The sequence below is a fragment of the Ovis aries genome, chromosome 24 (assembly GCF_016772045.2).
Source record: "Ovis aries strain OAR_USU_Benz2616 breed Rambouillet chromosome 24, ARS-UI_Ramb_v3.0, whole genome shotgun sequence".
In the NCBI taxonomy this organism is placed as follows: domain Eukaryota; kingdom Metazoa; phylum Chordata; class Mammalia; order Artiodactyla; family Bovidae; genus Ovis; species Ovis aries.
Window position 1 is genome coordinate 22,318,947 of NC_056077.1, and position 20,829 is coordinate 22,339,775.

The 20,829-nt window shown below is 45.7% G+C and overlaps 1 protein-coding gene and 1 non-coding gene across 3 annotated transcripts in view; one reads left to right on the plus strand and one right to left on the minus strand.

The window, feature by feature from the left end:
- The window catches only part of PRKCB (protein kinase C beta), a 374,676-nt gene that overhangs the window by 269,188 nt on the left and 84,659 nt on the right, over nucleotides 1-20,829 (plus strand). For both annotated transcript variants that reach the window (XM_027961511.2, XM_027961512.2), the window contains exons 8-9: nucleotides 1,046-1,142; nucleotides 9,149-9,295. In XM_027961511.2, the coding sequence (XP_027817312.1) occupies nucleotides 1,046-1,142; nucleotides 9,149-9,295 (244 nt within the window). The remainder of the gene's footprint in view (nucleotides 1-1,045; nucleotides 1,143-9,148; nucleotides 9,296-20,829) is intronic.
- TRNAG-CCC (transfer RNA glycine (anticodon CCC)) lies at nucleotides 12,054-12,126 on the minus strand. Its single transcript has one exon. It is a non-coding gene; the product is annotated as a tRNA-Gly (tRNA).

Consider the following 20,829-nt stretch of genomic DNA (forward strand, 5'->3'; position numbering starts at 1 on the left):
TAGGCTTCTGTGCTTCACTATCTCCTGGAATTTGCTCAGACTCATGTCCATTGAATCGGTAATGCTATCTAGCCATCTCAACTTCTCTTCTTGCCCTCAATCTTTCCCAGCATCAGGGTCTTTCCTAATGAGTGGGCTCTTCAGCATCAGTCCTTCCAATGAATATTCAGTGTTGATTTCCTTTAGAATTGATTGGGTTGATCTCCTTGCTGTCCAAGGCACTCTCAGGAGTCTTCTCCAGCACCACAATTCAAAAGCATTAGTTCTTCAACACTCAGCTTTCTTTATGGTCCAACTCTAACATCCATTAATGGGCCCCCCAAAATGGATAGAAACACTGAGTGTTATAACCAAGAAAATCCTGTGTGTCTGTGTGTGTGTACAGGCTGACAAAGAACTTTGCATTCTATAAACATATTTTTTCTGATGTCTTTCTGATGATTATAAAAATATAAATGAGGGAAGAGATACGGAGTGTGGGACTGCTATGAAAATACTGTTCTATTTAAAATGGATAATCAACAGAGTCCTACTGTATAGCACAGGGAACTTTGTTCAATGTTATGTGGCAGCCTGGATGGGAGAGGAGTTTAGGGGAGAATGGACACGTGTATGTATATATATATATATATATATATATATATATATATATATATATCCCTTTTCCATCCACCTGAAACGAGTACAACATTGTTAATCGGCTATACTCCAATATAAAATAAAAAGTTAAAAAGAAAAGCAAACCTCTTCCTGGAAAACCAACGGGGAATTTGAGTTTTTTGCGTATGAGCCACCTGTTCTCCTTGTGTGGCCCTGCAATAAACCTTTCTCTGCTCCAAACAAAAGTATCTCTGCTGCTATATATATATACACACATACATACGCATAGTATACCTAGCTACAGGCACACACACAGATACATCCCCAAACAAAAACCCATCAACACATGTTTCTAAAGCAGTTTTCTGTAGACCCCTCTCCCTTATCCTAATCATCAGAATATTGAGTAGTTTCATGGAGTTTGTCTTTCCTTTGCTCCCTTTAGGTTTAAGTTACTGAGCCAGGAGGAAGGCGAGTACTTCAACGTGCCTGTGCCACCGGAAGGCAGTGAGGGCAATGAGGAGCTGCGACAGAAATTCGAGGTGAGATGTCTTTCTTTCAGCATTGGTGGGAACCAGCTGAGTCTGCCCTCTGTACTGTTTTTCTTGTTCGTGGTGTGATTTCTACCAAGGCCTTTCACGATCCTGGGCCTTTGATATGTTGTTCTACCTCCCAGAAAACTACTTATCCTTCAAGATCTCAAGTAAGTGTTCCCTGCGTTGTGACATCATTCTGCCTCCCTGTCTTCAATCAGATTTAGACCCTTCCTTAAAAGTGTTCATTCACTACCTGGGTCATTTGGATGGTGGCTTGGACAGGAATGTCAGTAACGATGAATGAAAACAGAGGATAAGGTAGTGATTATATTCTGGAAGCTGAGTCAAGTAGGCTTGCTGAGGTCTGGAATCTGAATTTGGATCTGTTGTCGGTGGGATGGTGCTGTACTAACAAATGGAATTAACTGTGCTGCTAACTCCATGAAATACCTATATGTGGATCTTCCCAAGATTAGGAGCCCTTGGCTCCGACCATGGGCAGTAGTGCTGGTCCGTTTCTACCCCAAGCAAACCCCTTCTCCCCTGTGGGGCCACATAAACTCCATTTTCCAGGAGTTTGGGACGTATATGGGACGCAAAGGTGTGTAGGACATATCCCAGTTTTACAAAGAAAATGCTTTGGGGAAATAGGTCTGAGTTCTTTCATTCTGTGTGTATTGAGTGATTTTAAAGTAGTTTCATAAGGGAAAACTCATTATTTTGTTCACAGGAACTTAATATACAAAGTCTGATGGGAAATCATCAATTCTAGATAAGCAATGATGGCCTACTAACTCTGAAAAATTGTATGAAATATCTAAAATGAAATAGGTTACTGTCATTATTATTCATCAAGTAACCACGCAAGCAAATAGAAGCAGAATGTGACCAGGTAAAGTTCTGTGACAGAGAGGTCCATGGTGCTTTGAGAAGATGTAAGAGGGAAATATAACGTTGTCTGAGAGGGCAGGGAAGGAGCCTCTGAGGAAACAACACGGGAGGTTAACCAAGTAAAGGGGAAAAAAGCCTTTCATTCCAAGAGGAGAACAGAGTAAAGGCCCTGTGGTGGGCGATCTATTGCAACTATGGGATGCTCAGAGACGGCCAGTGTGGCTGGAGCAGAGAGAGCATAGTTCAAAGTGTGGCTGGGAGGTGGTGGGGGACAGAGTGGAAGGACTGTGCTGGCTTTGGCAAGGGTTTGGGCATTTATTCCAAGAGCCCTGTTAGAGGCCCCTCACCTAGACAGAAATAGTACTTGGATCCTGACCCTTGTCTTGAGCCTGCACCTTCCGTAAAACCTGGTGATGGTTCTGACCCAGTGAGACTTCCCATCATGGAAGCAAGTGGAGTAAACATGTTGGCCGTGGGCTCATCAGTCATTCTCCAGGGAACTCGATCATAGGTTCATCCTCACAGGGCCGCTCAAGCCCACATGAGTGGATGGAAGGACTTTCCCTCCTAGGAGAGTTAAGAACTGGACTCTGGGAACTTCCCTGCTGGTCCAGTGGTTAAGAGTCCGCCTGCCAATCCAGGGGACACGGATTTGATCCCTGGTCTGACAAGATCCCATATGCTGCGGGGCAGCTAAGCCTGGGCACCACAACTATTGAGCTAAAACTACTGAAGCCTGCGCCCCCTAGAGCCTGTGCTCCGCAACAAGAGAAGCCTCTGCAATGAGAAGCCCGAGGACCGCAGCTAAAGAGTAGCCCCTGCTCGCTGCAATTAAAGAAAAGCCCGTTGCAGCAGTGAAGACCCAGCATAGCCAAAAATAAATAAATATATAAAAAAGAACTGGACACTGATTTTTTTAAAAGGTAGGACTGGAGGGCAGGCCTTCCACAGAGCTCTTTCCAGTTCCTTCCCTCAACTTTCTGATGGAGTGGTGTCCGTTTGCTGCAGAGTTAAAAATGTCCTCTTGTGGATGAAAAAAAGAAAATAAGACCAGTGTTTTCTTATATAAAATGAAGTCTCAGTTTTGCAAAATGATTTCTTCTGTCTTAGGGCAGCTGGGGTGACATTTCAGAACACCCAGGAAAACATTTCTTACATGAACAGAGCATTTGTCTGGGCCAGTTATTGGCTTGAAGGAAAGGACTGTTTTATCTGCGTGCAACAAAACGTGTCCCTTTATTTCCCGCAAGAGCCTGCAAACGCTTGTTTATGCCTGAGTGGTAATCGCTCCACACCATAGTTTGTTGATTAAAAAAATGTTTCCAAGAGACTGAAAATTGTTCCCAGACACATAGAGGAATTTCAGTTGACCTTGAACGTGAGAAATGTAATCCCTGTGCAATAACCAATTAGCACCCAGAATGACTCAGAAATTACTTTCAAGCCTCTTATCTGGAGAAATTCTGAGTGACGGTAAAATCGAGCTGCAGAAATTGGCGTAATAGAATTTCATGGTAGGATGAGCTTGGTGAAGTTACTACTCCTGGCCCGTTTCAGGACATCGGAGGAGGCTGTTTGGGGACTTCTGTCCAGCCATGGTCTTGCTGATAGGCTGGGGAAAGCTCCACCATTTTGCTTGGTTCCAAATGGGTCTTCTGCCAGTTGTAGACTTTTTTGTTGGTTGATTTTTTTTTTTTATTTTTGTTAATCTTTATTTTTAATTGATTGATTATTGGTTTATAATAATGGTTTGATTTCTGTCACACATCAACATGAATTAACCACAGGTATACCTATATCCCCTCCCTTTCCAATCTCCCTCCCATTCCTTCCCACCTCCTGCTCATTCCCACCCTTCTAGATTATTCCAGAGTCCCAGTTTGAGTTCCTGAGTCATACAGAACATTCCCATTGGCTATCTATTTACAGAGCAATTTTTGATTTAATAAAATGCTCACTATGTGCCTTTTATTAAGTGTTTTAGAAGTATTAACTCATATAATTCAATCCTTACAGCCACTTTGATTAGTTGGTACTCCTATCATCCCCCTTTATCTTTTACAGGTGAGGAAACTGAGGCCCAGAGAGGTTAAGCAACTTTCTAACATCCCTCAGCTGGTCACTGTCTCACTCTAGAGTTTCTCCAGAAACAGACTCTCAGGATTCAAGTGCACATGGTTTCTTTAGGGGCTTCTCAGATGGCGCTAGTGGTAAAGAACCTACCTGCCAAGCTGGAAACAAGAGACTCAGGTTCACGCCCTGGATTGGGAAGATCCCCTGGAGGAGGGTGTGGCAACCCACTCCAGTATCCTTGCCTGGAGAATTCCATGGACAGAGGAGCTTAGCAGTGACCCCAGGAAGCATCTAGCATAGTGAGGAAGTGAGGCAGGGAGAGGAAGCGAGTTGGGAAAGGATGTACTATCAGCAAGATACCACTGTGGGCACCTGGGGTTTAATCCTGCTTTAGCTGGGGTTTAGCATGGGCCGCAGGGTTTCCAGTCAAGGAGCAGGCAGCGGAATTATTATCCACCAGTCCCCCTTCCATCACTGGCTGCTTCTGGGGAATTAACTTGCCAGCGGTTTCAACTTGACCTGCCAGTGGACTATACTTGCTCCTACAGTCAGGAAGTGAGCCTGTAGACAGAGTCACAGGTGTCAGCGGCCAGCAGCCCAGGTGTAGAGAGGAGAGGGGTGCCGCCGATGGGTCTTGGCTGGATGACTGGGGCTACATCTGTGCAGCGTAGCCTGTGCTGTTCAAGTGGTTCGAGAGCCAGTCTGCCTGCATTTGAGTCCCAGCTCTGTCCCTTCCTTGCTGGGTGCTGAAGGCAAGTTACTTTATCTCTGAGCTTTTGATTCCCCATCTGCAAAGTGGGGGTATCATGATACTTCTGCTCTTTGGAGGGTCTATGGCAGTGAATGAAGCGATGCACTTTAAACAGTCTGGGGACGTCCCTGGTGCTCCAGTGGCTAAGACTCTGCGTTCCCAGTGCAGGGGGTTGGGGTTCCACCCCTGGTCAGGGAACTAGATCCCGCATGTCGCAACTAAGACCTGGTGCAGCGAAATAAAAAAACTGAATAAATAAACCAGCCTGGCATGTGATATTATTCAGATGTCAGCGCATCATTATCATCTTCCCAGAATACATACAGAATAAATAATGCTCCAGACCTTCCCCTCCTGGTCTTTGGAAGGGCTGCTTGGGGGTTCAGAGCATCAACGTGGACTCATAGCCTACTGGGGTCTCTGCCACCACTGTTGGGTACAAAAGTGCCCTAGGAGCTCCTTGCAGAGGGTAGGGGTGGTGGAGGAGTTTAGTTTAAGCCAAAACAGGCCTTCTTCGTCTGAAACGGAGCCCTGGTGCCTTCAACCTCCCCTGGTGCAGCCTGGCAAGAGGCAGGGCTCTTTCTCAGAAGCGCCTCTGTCTGCTCTCTCTTTGAGCACTGAGTCCTTGGGCTCTAAATTGCAGACATGAAAAGGCAGCCATTAGTGTTCTGAAGGCATATCTAGCCCAGCAAGGCAGAAGATCATTTAAATTTGGGCCTCAGTTTTAAAATGCGTTTGCTCTTTGATGGAGGACCTTGCTAGGCACGAGGTGGCTTAGAGTTCAGAGGGACACAGGACAGGATTCTTGTCCTCCAAAGATCACAAGCCCAAAAGTGTCTAGGATCTGGGCAGATAAAAAGGAGTGGGGAAAGCTTGGTGTGAGACAGCAGGGCTGGTGGCGAGAGCGGTAAATGAGATAAACTGGAGCCTGAATGTCCCATCTACAGGCATGGTGCCTTATGGATGGGCCCAGTGTTGCCAGATCTACTTCTTTAGGAGAAGCAGGGATTTGGGTTTTTAATAGGGCACCTGCACCCCACTCCAGTACTCTTGCCTGGAAAATCTCATGGATGGAGGAGCCTGGTGGGCTGCAGTTCATGGGGTCACTAAGAGTTGGACATGACTGAGCGACTTCACTTTCATGCATTGGAGAAGGAAATGGCAACCCACTCCAGTGTTCTTGCCTGGAGAATCCCAGGGACAGGGGAGCCTGGTGGGCTGCCGTCTATGGGGTCACACAAAAAATCGGACATGACTGAAGGGACTTAGCAGCAGCAGCAGCTCCTAATTTTTATCACAAGTCAAACAATTTAAATATTAGTGCAGACCAGGCCAACAGGCTATGAGACTTCTGATCTAGCATCTAGAGGCTAAGATAACATTCTTAGTTCAGGCTCTGATCACAAAAAGCCATAGACTGTGGCTTAAGCAACATTCATTTCTCATGGTTCTGGAGGCTGGAGAGTCTAGGATCAAGGTGCCGGCAGAATTGTTATCTGGTGAGGGTCTGCTCCCTGGTTCATAGCCATCTTCTCACTATGTCCTCACATGTGGAAGGGGCAAAGGAACTCTCTAGGGTCTCTTTAATCAGGGCACTAATCCCATCCATGAGGGCTCCACCCTCATGACCTAATCCCCTCCCATACGCCCCACCGCCTAACACCATCACCTTTAAGGGTTAGGATGTCGGCATGTGTCAGCTTTGGGGAGGACACAGATATCCATCTACAGCATAATCCCACTTTACCTAAGAGGAAAGTCACACAAGCAAAGTGAGATGGAGAGTGGAATTCAGAAGAGAGAAGGTTGCTTGCAGGACTGAGGAATGAAGCTGTTTCTTGCTTGCTGCTCCTTGAAGAACAGGAAGAAAAAAAAATTTCCTCTAAGCAATCAAAAGGAGAAATGGGAGAGTGAGCCTGCCTTACTCCTTCCCCTTCGGGGGCTGTGCTGGGCCCTGCAGGTGGAGGGAAGCAGATCTCAGGGCTGGAACAGGGACTGGGGACCAGGCACGGTCAGGACATGGGTCTTCATGGGCTGGAGATCGGAGTGTGTGAATCAGGTGGGCCCCGAATCAGGGTTCAGAGACATCATAATAAAGCAAGGGGATGGTGGGGCAGGAGGGAGGGAGGGGATGTGTTTGGATCAGGACAGCCTGGGAGGAAGATCTCTGGGAGCTGGAGGGTGAGGATTTGGGATGATGGGAAGACATGGCCTCCAAAAGCAATGTGGTTTCTGTTCTCGACTCTTTTCTCTCTTTTTTTAAAAGTTTTCTTTTTTTTAATATGAACCATTTTTAAAGTCTTTTTTGAATTTGTTACAAATTATTTCTGTTTTATGTTTTGGTTTTTCGCCCCCAAGGCATGTGGGATCTTAACTCCCTGACCAGGGAGCGAACCCACACTCCCTGCTTTGAAAGGTGAAGTCTTAACCACTGGACCACCAGGGAGGTCCCTAAGCTCTTCTCTTGTTTGCAGTTTCCCTGGTGATCTGCTTTTAACTACCCACTCCATGCCTTAACCCTCAAATCCATCTCCAGTTCTTATGTCATTTCTTAACCTGAAACCCACAGGATACAACTGCTCACTGGGTATTTATTTACACTGGGTTGTCCTAGAGACACTTAAATCTCGACAAATCTTTATTAAAAAATAACTGGACCAACAATCCTCTCGAATACCTTGCTAGTAGCCAACATGCGGAGACAACACAAATGCCTGTAAACAAGAGAAGGATAAACTTAAACAGTGAGTGCTACTCAGCAGTACAAAAGCAAACCACTGATTCGTGCAAACAGCAAATGACGTGAGTGAATTTCAGGACCATTATGATGAGTGAGAGAAGCTAGGTGCGAAAAACTGCATACCCCACGGAGGAAAACTTAACATGCTCACAGTACGTCTGGTGCCAAGCGTGTGGGTTTTCCATCCCAAGAAATTCTCCAGTTCTCTATGGACACCAACTAGGTGTTCTGCAGTTTAATTCAGTTTGGACACTAGCTGCTCAGAGTCAGCACAAACCTCACAGGTTAAGGGCTCAGTCCTACAGGACATCCCCCCTGCATCTTTAGACTCCAATTATAAATATGCTGGTCTCCTATTCTCCCCCAATTTCATGTAATTTGCTGTCATTCAGAGGCATCATTCTGCTACTCATAACAGCAAGCCTCTCCCCGATTGCACTGAGGACCAACATGGGCCTCACCCATCCATTCATCCTACGAAATATGTAGACAGAAACTTTGCTGGTTGTCTGGGATATTGTGGAATATAAGATATACTCCCTGCCCTGGAAGGTTTCTGGTCTGTTGGGAAAACAAGCGAACAGACAGTTACCTGCAGCATAAATGAAAAGTGAGGTGGATGAAGGGAGCAGATAGGGACATCTTATCCAGACAGAGAATCCAGAAAGACTTCCCCGAGGAAGTGAGAATGTTGAGCAGGGGGTAACTAGGTTGGTGAAGGGGAGAGAATAATCATCTACACGGGAGCAACAGTAAGTGTAAAGGCCCTGAGGTAGGAGGGCCCTGGGACTCAAGGATGTGAAAGGACGATGAAGCTGGGTTTGTAGGGAAGAAGGACCCAAGAAGTGAAGAGATTGGAAAAGCGGGTAGAGCCTGATCAGACTGGGTCGTCTGGGCCCGTGAAAGCACCGAGGATCTTAAAAATGATGGGTCACTACTGAAGCATTTTAAGCTTGGTTGACTTGGTTGAGTGTGAAGAAGCGGAAGTCACAGTGTGTGTGTGTTAGCCGCTCAGTCTTGTCCAACTCCTTGTGACCCCATGGACTATAACCCGCCAGGCTCCTCTGTCTTTGGAATTCTGCAGGCCAGAATACTGGAGTGGGTTGCCATTCCCTTCTCCAGGGGATCTTCCCAATCCAGGAATCAAACCCGAGTGTCCTCCATTGCAGGCAGATTATTTACCATCTGAGCCACCAGAGAAGCCGTGAAAGTCACAGTTGCTGCATGTAAAGCCCAGTGTGGAGGGAGCCAGGGTGGGTTGTCCCGGTGAGAGATGATGACAGGTGGAGATGGAAGGGGGAAGGAATTCTCGAGACAGCTGGGAGGAAGCAATGACAGCTTCTGGTGGTGGGTGAGACACGAGGGATAAAAGAAAAATGGAGGTGCCAAGTCTGGCCTCCACATTTTGAGTTTGCACTGTGGATGCTGGGTTGTGCTTTTCACCGAGTCAGGGGCATACGTTGCAGGATCCACAGCTTGCCACCGCGCTTGAGTTTGAACACGTAACACAGGCATCCTCCAACTCTGACGATGTCTTCTGTGTGCTTCTCCCTCCAGAGAGCCAAGATCGGTCCTGGGCCCAAGACTCCCGAAGAAAAGACGACCAACACCATCTCCAAATTTGACAACAACGGCAACAGGGACCGGATGAAGCTGACCGATTTTAACTTCCTGATGGTGCTGGGAAAAGGCAGCTTTGGCAAGGTACAGTGTGGCTGGGTGGAGGCACCTGGTGCAGAAGGGACCAGTTAACAAGGCAGGCACATTCGCTGTTCATATGGGGCTTATGTTCCAGGGAGGGAGAGAGTGAAAAGTAAATAGAGCTACACTCCAATTGGTAAGCAGTACTATGAAGGAAATAAATGGAGTGCTGTGTCACAGGCAGATAAAGAAGGCAGCCAACTCATGGGACAAATTGAGAGAGTATCTTTGACATAGATACACTACCGTGTATAAAGTAGATAGCTAGTGGTTCCCTGTGCTCAATGGCACAGGGAGCTCAGCTCTGTGCTCTGTGATGACCTAGAGGGGTGGGATGGGGGGGGGGTTGGGAGGGAAGCTCAAGAGGGATGGGTTTTGTATATACTTACAGCTGATTCACGTTATTGTACAGCAGAAACTAGCACATCACTGTAAAGCAATCATACTCTGATTAAAAAGTAAGTTTTTAAAAAAGAAACGACCTACTCAGACTGAGAAAGTGATGTAGAAATTGAGACCTGAAGGTTGAGAATTAACCAGCCATACATTCAGAGACCCAGGAAAGATGGTTTGCAGCAGAGAGAATGGCAAGTGCAAAGACCCTGAGGTAGGGAAGGGCTGGGCACATTCTAGGCACTGTCAGAAGGTGCTGGGAGCAAAATGCCTTGAGCTGGGGGAGGTTGTGGGATGTGAGGTTGCAGAGGTGGGAGGGGCCTGATCTTGCAGAGCCTTAAGAGCAGTGACGAGGAGTTTGGATTTGACTCACAATGCAGTGGGGAGCCATTGAGAATCTTAAACAGAGAAGTGACATGATCAGATTCGGTTTCGGAAAAGATCACTCTTGCGGCTGAGAATGGAAGTGGTTCTTTTCAAACAGCCGCATGGTTGAAGGATGTCTCTGGGACTTGTAGGGCGATTCTGGATGCTTTTATAGACACCAGGAGATGCTGTTTTACTGAAGCTGAGATTGCGTTATAAGTATTCCTGACTTGTTTAGTGTTGTTTTGAGTCCTTTAATCCCTGTGTGTGCCACCACCACGTCTCACATCAATCTCATTCCATGAACTCAGGTGTGCAAAAAATATCAAATTTCTTCCCCATCTCTATAGCTCCAATCAAAAATCTGGCAATTATCCTCTACTCCTCCTTGGCCCCCCTCTTACCACAGGCCTGCATAATAGTGAGTCTAGATAGGTCCTCCTACAAAACGTATCGTGAATTTACTGAGTTCTCTCCACCTTCACTAATTCAGTCCTAATTTATACCATACATTACCACCTGAACCACTGCAGATGTTCCCAAATGGTTACCCTGCTTCCACTGTGGTGGCCTGTAATTAATACTTCCATGCAGCAGCCATCGTTATTTTTAAAAACTTTACATTGGGTCACATCACTCCCCTGCTTGAAATCTTCCAGTGGCTTCATAAACAGAATACATTCTATCCTGTGTCCTGGGCTTACATCGCTCTTTAAACTCTGATCCTTGTTCTCTGTTTGATGCCTTCTTTTCCTTTCCTTCTCCCCATCACCCACTGTGCTTGGGCCACATGGAGGTTCTTTGAAACATACAAAGCTCCTTCCTCCCTTAGCGCTTCTGTGATGCTTTTCCCTTCCTTTATTCTTTGCAGAACTGGCTCTTTCTTGTCATTTCCCTCTCTACTTAGATGTCACCTCTTCTGAGAAGCCTTCCCTGACCACCGCTCAAAAGAGCCATGCATTCATTCTCCGTTATATTTAGCTCTCCCAGCACCCGCCACCAGCGGATACTTCTCTGGCTTGTCTGTTCATTTGTCCCCTCATTCTAAGATCTGAGCTCCACGAGAGCCAGGAGCTGTGTCGTGTTCACCAGCCTACTTCCAGTGCTTGTGGGTTGAATTCGTTCAGGACCTAGACTGAATGCACGGATTTTCTTGAAGGGCCGCAAGGTCCGTCCTGCTACTGCAGTGGAATAAGAAACCTGAGATGGTGGCGCAAAAGTGGAAGAGCCTTGGCAGGGAGTGGGCCTAGAGAGTAGGAGCACAGAGTAAGATTGCTGAGCCGCCTGGAGGTCTGGGAGGCTAGAGAATCAGCAGTGGTGATGGCAGAGGCCTGTACCATTGTGTGCTTTTTGCCAGCAGCTCTGAGTGGCCTGAGGGTGGAGACGGAGTAGCCTCAATAGACGGTGGAGACAGAGTAGCCTCAATAGATGGTGGATTTGAGCTAAGGATGGGGATTAGCCCTAGAAGATCGCGGTAATAAGGGAGTCAGGCTTTCAGGGGAGAGGGATGCCCACTGCAGATTCAGCAGAGGCTGTTCTAGTAGGTACTCAGGAAAACTGTACTGAATGAATGAGCAACAGTGGCATCTAGACCGGAGGAAGTCATAGCAGGAAGAGGCTTATCACCTTGGTGTGGGAAAGAAGTCTAGAGGCCTAGGGGTGAGAAACAAGTGGATGAGGCCAAGGGATTTTTTTTTTTTTTTTTTTTAAGGAGAAAGGAGTAGGATTCCAAAACCCTGATTCTTGCTCTTTTGTGGATGTTCTACTCTTTCTTTCTGGAAGCTTTTTAGTTTTTAAGATTTATTTATTTAATGGCTTGTGCTATGCTTAGTCTCTCAGTCGTGTCTGACTCTGCAACCCTGTGGACTATAGCCTGCCAGGCTCCTCTGTCCACGGGGATTCCCCTGGCAAGAATACTGGAGTGGGTCGCCATGCCCTTCTTCAGGGGCATAAGGGGTCTTTATTGTGGCATTCGAACTTAGTTGTGCTGTGCAGGATCTATTTCCCTGACCAGGGATTGAACCTGGGTCCCCTGCATTGGGGGCACAGAGTCTTAGCCACTGGACCATCAGGGAAGTCCCAAGGCCAAGAGATTTAAAATGCTAGAAGGACTCTCGGGGCATTTGGATTTCAAAGATGGGGTGGTTTCCATGATGATAAGGAAGAAGGTGACCTACATGAAGAAGAGGTTCTAATAAGCTGAGGCTGTCAGGCAGTTTTAAAAATTAAATTACATATTTAATAAGCGGTATATTCACATGGTTCATAATGAAAAGGATATTAGACGGGTAAACACTGGGAAGTCTTGCTCCCACCCAGGTTCGCATCTTTCTGTGCCCCCTCCCTGCTACTGCCCCTCCATATATAAGCTGTTTCGTTGATTTAATTTGCATCTTTCCAGTTTTCTCCCTGCTAATTTAACAAATATAAATGTGCATGTTTATTCTTGTCCTTGTTGTCTCAAAAGTTGGCAGACTGCAAACACAGTTCTTCACCTTTTGGGTCACTCAGCAATTGGAGAGGTTTTTCTTTGGCTGTGCTGGGTCTTCATCGCTGTATGGGTTTCTCTCTAGGTGCAGCGAGGAGGGGCTACTCTCTGGTTGCGGCGGACAGGCTTCTCATTGGGGTGGCTTCTCTTGTTGTGGAGCACTGGGCTCTAGGGCGCTTGGGCTTCCGTTGTTGCAGCTCCCGGGCTCTGGAACCCAGGCTCAGTAGTGGTGGTGCTCAGGCTTGGTTGCTCCGCAGCATGTAGGATCTTCCCCGACCAGGGATCGAACCTGTGCCCAATTGGCAGGCGGATTCTTTACCACTGAGCCACCAGGGAAACCCTGATTGGAAAGCTTTTGACTGAGGAGTGGAAGTTCCGGAGGGTGTTGTGAAAAGGACTAGGCTTGGGGCGGGGGTGGGGGGTGTAGAGAAATTGGAGAGCAGGTCCTTGGGGAACAGTGAGGGAATTAGAGAGAATAAATCATGCATTTCCATGGAAACGGTTATAATAATTGAGAGTTCTGTTCCAGTCTGGGATGTGGCATCAGATGAATCACGGAGGAAAACAACAGTATGTCATGAAAGCAACTAGGATAACAAAAACCTCTGCCATCCTTTAAAACATAGAACAATCCTGGGCAACTTGCGTTTTGCCCGACCACGGTTTTAAATGAATGTGGTTTTATATTTGAATGTCTACTTTTTACCGTTTTGTAATCTTGTAGGCTATATACATTAAATCCTGGACATGGAAAAACACAGCAGCAGTAATGCTCCCCCTTTCAAAGATGAAAGATGTGGACCTTTGGGTAATCTGTTCATACCTCCCCTCCCCCAGGCCCACGGTGTCAGATATGGCTCAGAAAAACCTGCTGTTCAGCACGGCACTAATTTGTGGAGCGACTAGGGAGTGACACAAGTGTTTTGCTAAGACCTGTGAAAATGAAGCAAAGGACAAAGCAAGTGCGAAGGCCGTTGAGTTCCAAATGAGTAAGCTCTGTTTCAAAAACTTGAATAGGAGGCACAGTTCAGAGAGTTAGTTTGCTTTCCTGGCCACGAGAGAGTGTTCCCCGGGAGGGTCATCATATGAGGGCAGGGCATCTCAGCATCTCTGCCTTCCTTGGAGACGGATGCTCTCTAGAACTCTTGTTACAGAGCATTTACATGTATTATTCTTTTGTTGTTTAATGTTTATTTTTATAGTTGGATCTTTCGCTCAATTTATGATGATTTCTTTTTTTATATATTTATCTGTTGGGCTGTGTCGAGCCTCAGTTGTGGCATGTAGCTTCATTGCAGCATGCAGACTCTGTAGTTGAGGCACGTGGGCTCTGGACTGCGAGGGCTCAGCAGTTGCCGTGCATGGGCTTTGTTGCTTCTCGGCACGTGGGATCTTAGTTCCCCGACCAGGGATCGAACCCTTGTCCCCTGCATTGCAAGATGTATTCTTAACCACTTGACCACCAGGAAAGTCCCTTTTATGATTTTTTGAACCTTTCATTTCTGCTTTGCCAACCTTTACACTTTTCAAGAATTTAACCTCTGTGGTTGTTGAGTGATTTCTGTGGTTAAAATTGTGCAGCAAATATGTAACTTGGACAGATTGGCACTGTCCAGACCAATTATACAAGTGAAGTTTATAAAGTAAACAGAGAAAGTCCCTGATAAGGTATATATGTGTGTGTGGTCTGTGTGTGCTCAGTTGCTTAGTCGTGTCCGACTCTTTGTGACCCCACGGACTGTAGCCCGCCAGGCTCCTCTGTCCAGGGGAGTCTCCAGGCAAAAATCCTGGAGTGGCATGCCATTTCCTCCTCCCAGGAATCTTCCCAACCCACAATCAAACCTTCGTCTCCTGCAGTTCCTGCATTGCAGGCAGATTCTTTACCACTGAACCACTTGGAAAGACCTGATAAGGTATATACATAGCGCAAATACAACTATTTACATTATAAACTCGATTCCCCTAATTCTTAAGTACTACCATGATAAGTGGGCTTCCCAGGTGGTGCTAGTGGTAAAGAACCCACCTGCCAGTGCTGGAGACATAAGAGACACGGGTTCAATCCCTGGGTCAGGAAGATCCCCTGGAGGAAGGCATGGCAACCCCCTCCAGTATTCTTATCTGGAGAATCCCATGGACAGAGGAGCCTGGAGGGCCATAGTCCAGAGGATCATGCAGAGTCAGACATGATTGAAGCAGCTTAGCATGCACACATGCACACGTGCACGCCTGGACCGTGATGAATATCCATTGACTAATTAATTAATGCTAATATCACTTGCCTTCTGACACTTCAGATGTGCTTGTGGTGATGATTTGTCTGATCCAGATCTTTTTAGAAAATTATGTGGGGAAGTTTGAGTGAGGGTTTTCGTATTATTTCCTTATACTTGTGGACTCTTGCTCATGTCGGTACTGGCCAACTGGGGGACTTAGGGGTGTAGGGAGGGCAGGTACATGTCATGGTGGACATATAGGTAACATAAGAAAGCTCAAATCCAGCAGCACAAAAGATCTATCACAGGAAATGATCAGAAGTAGAAAAAATGAAAATAGCCCAATGTTCATCAGTAGTATGAAAGTTAAACATATAACGGTGCATCCATGATACTTTCAAAAGAATATGGTCTTTCTGTCTTTCATATCTGTTTGTCATTGTGGACAGACATCCATGACATAGTATCAAGTAAAAATAGAAGCAAATCACAGAACGTTATGATCAGTAGTGTAAAATAAACTGTACACAGAATCATTTTATTTAGGTAATACACTCAGAGCCCCTACTATCACTGGACTTCCCCCCCAAGATTTTATTAGGAAAAAATTTTTAAAATACAGAAAAGTTGAAAGAATTATACAGTGAGCATCCATAATACCCAATACCTAGATTCTACATTTAGCATTTGACTATATATGCTTTTTTGTTTTTTAAATATTTATTTGTTTGGCTACATTGGGTCTTAAGTTGCGTCTTGCAAGATCTTTCGTTGCAGCTCTTGGGCTCACTAGTTATGGCTCCGAGGCCCAGTTGCTCTGCTGCATGTGGGATCTGAGTTTCCTGACCAGGGATCGAACCTGCATCCCCTGCTTTGGAAGGCAGATCCTTAACCACTGGACCACCAAAGAAGTCCCTGACTGTATATATGCTTGATCACATGTCCCTCCTTCCTCTTGTCTCTACATCAACCTATCTTTAATGCATTTCAAACCAAAATGCAGACATCAGTACACTTGAGCCCTGAATTCTTCAGCACATACCTCATTTCACCAGAATTCAATATTTGTTTTTGATCATTTTAAGGTAAAATTTGCATACAACAAAATGCATGAAGTAGTGTGTCATTCTATGAGTTTTGAAAAATGCATGCTTAAAAACCTAGTGGGAGTATAAACATTAATCAAAAAACATCACACTGACAGACGTAAAGTACAACTGTGATGTTTGCTGTATGCTGGGAGAGCCTGAGGGAGTGGGCTTGGCTCTGGCTGCAGTCAGGGAAGGCTTCCTGGAGAAAGAGGCTCTTGAGGTTTATCTAAATGATGAGCTAAGTTAACTGTGCCAAGAGGGGAGGGAGTAAATGGAAAATCTCAGAATGACTCTTCTGGGACTTCCCTGGTGGCCGAGTGGTTAAGACTGCATACTTCCAATGCAGGGTCCGTGGTTTCAGTCTCTGGTTGGGGAACTCAGATCTCATGTGTGGCATGACCGAAAATGAAAAATTAAAAAAAGGTCCCTTCTTCCTGACCCCACTGCAAGCCAGGCCTGGTTGATCTGTGTGGCAGCCAAACACATAAACTAGGTAGGGTGGATTCAGTTGTCATAGCAAACAGACCCCCTAAATCTGTACTGATTCAGACACAATAGAAGTCCAGTGTTCATTCATGCAAAGTCCAAGATGGGTGTCTCTGGCCTTGCCCACGCTCTCCATGTGGTGATTAAGTGACCCAGCTTCCTTCCACGTTACACGGCTCCATCAGTCCTACAGCCTTGTTTTTGTCCATACTCAGAGAGCAGAGGGGGAAAGAGAGTACAGAGGAGGCGCAAGCTGCTTCTTAAAAGCCCTGATGTGGATGTGGTACCCGTCGCTTCTGCCTACATGCTGTTACAGAGAATTCAGTCATGTGCCTCAGAGCAAGGGATGCTGGGAGAGCAGTTTTGGTGGGAGGATAGTGGCCTCAGCCATAATCCCTCCTTTTCAGCTCTGGTTGGAATTTTTCTTGGTGACAAGACCTTCTGACTTTAACCTTTAGAACTCCTCATTTTTCATGCCCCACAAACAAAAACCATTAAGCCTCTCTTGATGACATTTCCTTGTGTTCAAATCATGGAACATGCCAGGTGCTGCTTTTCCTGAAGCATAGCATAAGCCAGGAATAAATCAAGTAGGAAGAAGTCAGCAGCTTATGAAATTAAAAGGAAAAGTGGGAAGTCTTCGGAAAAGCAGGTATTACTTTTATCTCTTCCAAAAGCCCCATTCAAGTCTTTTGCTTTAAGTGCATCAAAGATGATCAAAAATAAAAAGCCAAGAGGTGAGAGAGAAAGCCATTCAGCTTCTTCTGGTGTCTGACTTTCCTCGAGTAGTGACCAAGAGGCTGATGATATTAAGTGCCTGAATATCACTGAGGCAGCTGTTGGGGGTTAACCCAGTGGCCCCCGGAGACTCAGTATTTGTGTACCACTCTCCAGGGTGCTGATGCCATCTCCCATAGCTCAAGATTCAGACTGTATAACAGGGTTGAGTATAGCCTTGACCAAGTTTCCCGGCTATTAACTATTCATGCACCTGTAATTTTTTGAAACATGTATGTACTTCCTTTATATTATCTTAAATATATTTTCTTAAAATGATTTAGTTGACCTCTTTCTCTTCTTCTTAGCATTGCCCTAAGTGATAATGTATGTGAAATCACAGGCTTGATCTAGCAGCTCCATATTTGTTTTAATATATCTTAGGAGAATTTATTAAAAGAAAAGTAATTTTGTCCTTGTATTGCTGATGGTACAAATACCACATTTTACGAAAAGAAAGCTGTCTTAAAGGTCTTTCACTCACATGACAATTTGGTACTTCAGTTACCATTGTATTCCTAAGAACATGAAGACTTTTGTTGCATTTTTGTTTATCTCCAGAAGGTACAGAAAGTCTCTGATCTTTCCTCTCCCCTATATCCTCTCCTTTAGATAAGGAGCATGCTCAACGTTTCCTGAATCCTCCAAGATGTTTTCTGTGATCTTGACTTTCCCTTTCTTGTCCTTTACTCACTGACTACATCAGAAAATCAAACTGCTCTTTTGAGATTTGCTGCCTCCACTTCCTTCCCACTCACCTCTGCCTTGTCCTTTTGCCCTGTGTCTTCTCCCCTCGGCAACCTCTGCTTCACCCATTATCAGTGATCTCATAGCTCCTAACTCTCCAGATCTGAGAGGGAGGCATGGTGGCTGCTTATGAAAGCAGCGGCAGACATGAAGGAAAGGAACTGGGGCTAAGGTTGAAACCAGTACCTGGAAGAAGTCATCATTTTTATAATAACTGCCTACTGATGGTATAATTAAGGATTTATTCATTCAACAAGTATTAATTGATCATTCACTATGTGTCAGGCAGCCTTCTAGGTGATGCTAAAAGCTTGGCTTCTCTGTATACCAGTGCCGAATTAAATCTTGGAGACAGAGTTTTGGGTAAAGTAAAAAAGCATAGGTTTATTGCTTTTCCGGGCAAAGGGGGACACAGCAGGCTAATGCCATCTGAACCAAGTGCCCCCACTTGGGGAAGATAGTGACAAGTTTTACAGTAATTGTTCACAGAGGGCGTGATCAAGCTTGTGGATATTCTTCTAAGGGTTCGTGGTGAGATAAGTAGGAGCCAACATCACCGACCTTCAGTCCAGCTGGTCTGGGGTCTGCATGCTTGTGGGCAGCATACCATCGTTAATTGTTAACTTCTCCCACCTGGACGGGGTTTCAGTATCTGCAAAATAGCTCAAAGATATTGTGTATATCCCTAGATGCGGAAACAGGACCTTGCCCCAAGGTTGCTCTTCACTGTTTCTCCCTGGTCTCGCATCCCCTCCCTTTCCTAATTAACAAACTGCTTGAGTCTGCCCATTGGAACTCAGGGAAGGTCATGTAGGTCAAATGAAGGTTGTTTCCTGTAATCAAAGAAGTGGGGGACACAGAAAGACCTTGTGCTCACAAGCCCCACAGGGCCCTGCACAGTACCATAAGTGCAGAGAAAATGACTGAACAAAACAGGCAAAATTATCTGCCTTCATGGAACATATATTCTCGTGGTGGTGGTGATGAAGAAGCTGATGCTATCATCTAAGATTTTGAGTCCTCACTCAATGCCAGGCTTGTTGTAAAGGCTTTGTACGTAATGGCTTACGCTTCTGCTATAATATAGCTGCTAATATCCCCATTTTACAGTTGAGGAAATGAGATGCAGGCAGTTGAAATGAGTGTCAGAGAGCTAGTCAGGGGCATTTAACAGACTGGGTTTGGTTTGAATATGTGTGATCGGAGGCTCTTAACTGCTTGATACTTTGAACACTTGCATTTCTAGTCTCAACAGTGATCATCTCACCATGTCACAAATATATTCTAGAAGGTTAACTGTTGACCCCTCGTATTTTCTCATCCTCCACCCCCTTCTCTTTCCCTCCAAGTGTAAGCAGAGTTTGCATGCCTTGTTTTCAGACTGAGCCTCTGCCGTTAGACAGACGGCATGCCCGTCATGCTGGAAGGCTCCCGCTCTTCTGTTCTCCTTCCTCGCTCCGTGTTTGTCCATCACCTGTCTGTGCGCCATCGCTCGTCGGCAGGGATTCCTAGGAGGGCTCCTGAGAATTCGCTCCTCCCTTCTAGTGTCTGCCCTTCTCACCTCCTCTGCAGGCTTTGCTCGTGAGATCCTCCAAGGCTGGGAGGCATCTCCAGTGTGTGCAGTAACTTTTCAGCTGGTTTCTTTTCAACTGTCAACTTTCATTTCTTCTAACCCTCACCAGCTCTGTCAGCCATCCCCGCCCTGTGCAGTTCCACTCACCCATCTCCGTTGCCTCCATTGAGCTCATACTAATTGCCAGGGACCATGCTATTTTTTTTGAATAATTTTATTTGTTTATTTTTGACTGTGCTGGATCTTCATTGTGGGGTTTTCTCTGGTTGTGGTGAGGAGGGGCTGCTGTAGTTGCGGTGCACAGGCTTTTTACTGCGGTGCCTCTCTTGTTGTGGAGCATGGGCTCTAGACCACCGGCTCAATAGTTGTGATGCATGGGCTTAGTTGCTTCAAGACATTGGGATCTTCCGGGACCAGGGATCGAACCTGCGTCTGCTGCATTGGCAGGCAGATTCTTTACCACTGAGCCACCAGGGAAGCCCCCAAGCTATGGATTACATGGATCACATGTATTAATTCTCACCACAGCCCTGCAAGGTAGTTACTGATATTAACCCTATGAGACCTATTTGAAAACTGTAAGTCAGAGAGGCTGAGCGACCTCCCTGAGACCACACAGCTAGGACCAGGACTTGAAATCAGGTTTTATGATTCCAGTTGCCTCTTTCCATCTCTAACAGCACTTTTCTCTACTTTGGGATCCACTCATCTCCACCACGCTGTTAGTCTTTTTCGAAACCATTTAAAATGAAGACTTCATGGGCTCTTCCTTACATCATGAAGAAAAAAAAGTATGAAACTATCTTACAACTGATACAAGGACACATATATTAACATTGCATGTTAAAGCATCTTCTTCAGCTTAGAAGTTAAATTTTTTCCCTGTGATTTGGAAAGAAATGAAAAATACTTTCATGAGCCCCTGAAAAGATCGAGGTGCCCAGTGTGCTTGAGTTGGCCCTGGTTGCTGACACCAGTGGCCCAACAGTGCAACTGTCAAGCTCTCTCCCCAAAAGCTGCTGGGGTACTTAACTAGCATGTGCTTTGAGTTTGAGCACGAGAGAGAAAAATGCAGAGCTCCACCCCCAGACTCCAGTGTCTTCTCCCGGATCCAAGTAAAGCATTGCGTTACCCCAAGAAGAAATTGCCTGAAGAGATGAAAAGGCAGTTTAGTTTCTACCAGTAACAAAGGCCTTTTCTAAAGTCTCGGAGCTCCCGTTGTGGGAGTCTATCCTAATTTTAATCTCATTAGTGGTATGGATTCACACGCATACATATACGTCCATACATTAGAAGTGTTATATAATCCTACAGACAAAAGCTCTTCCCTTTACTTCAACCTGCTCTGCTATCTTCCTGCACCATATGGTGAGTCCTTTTATCATATGGTTCACAGATAG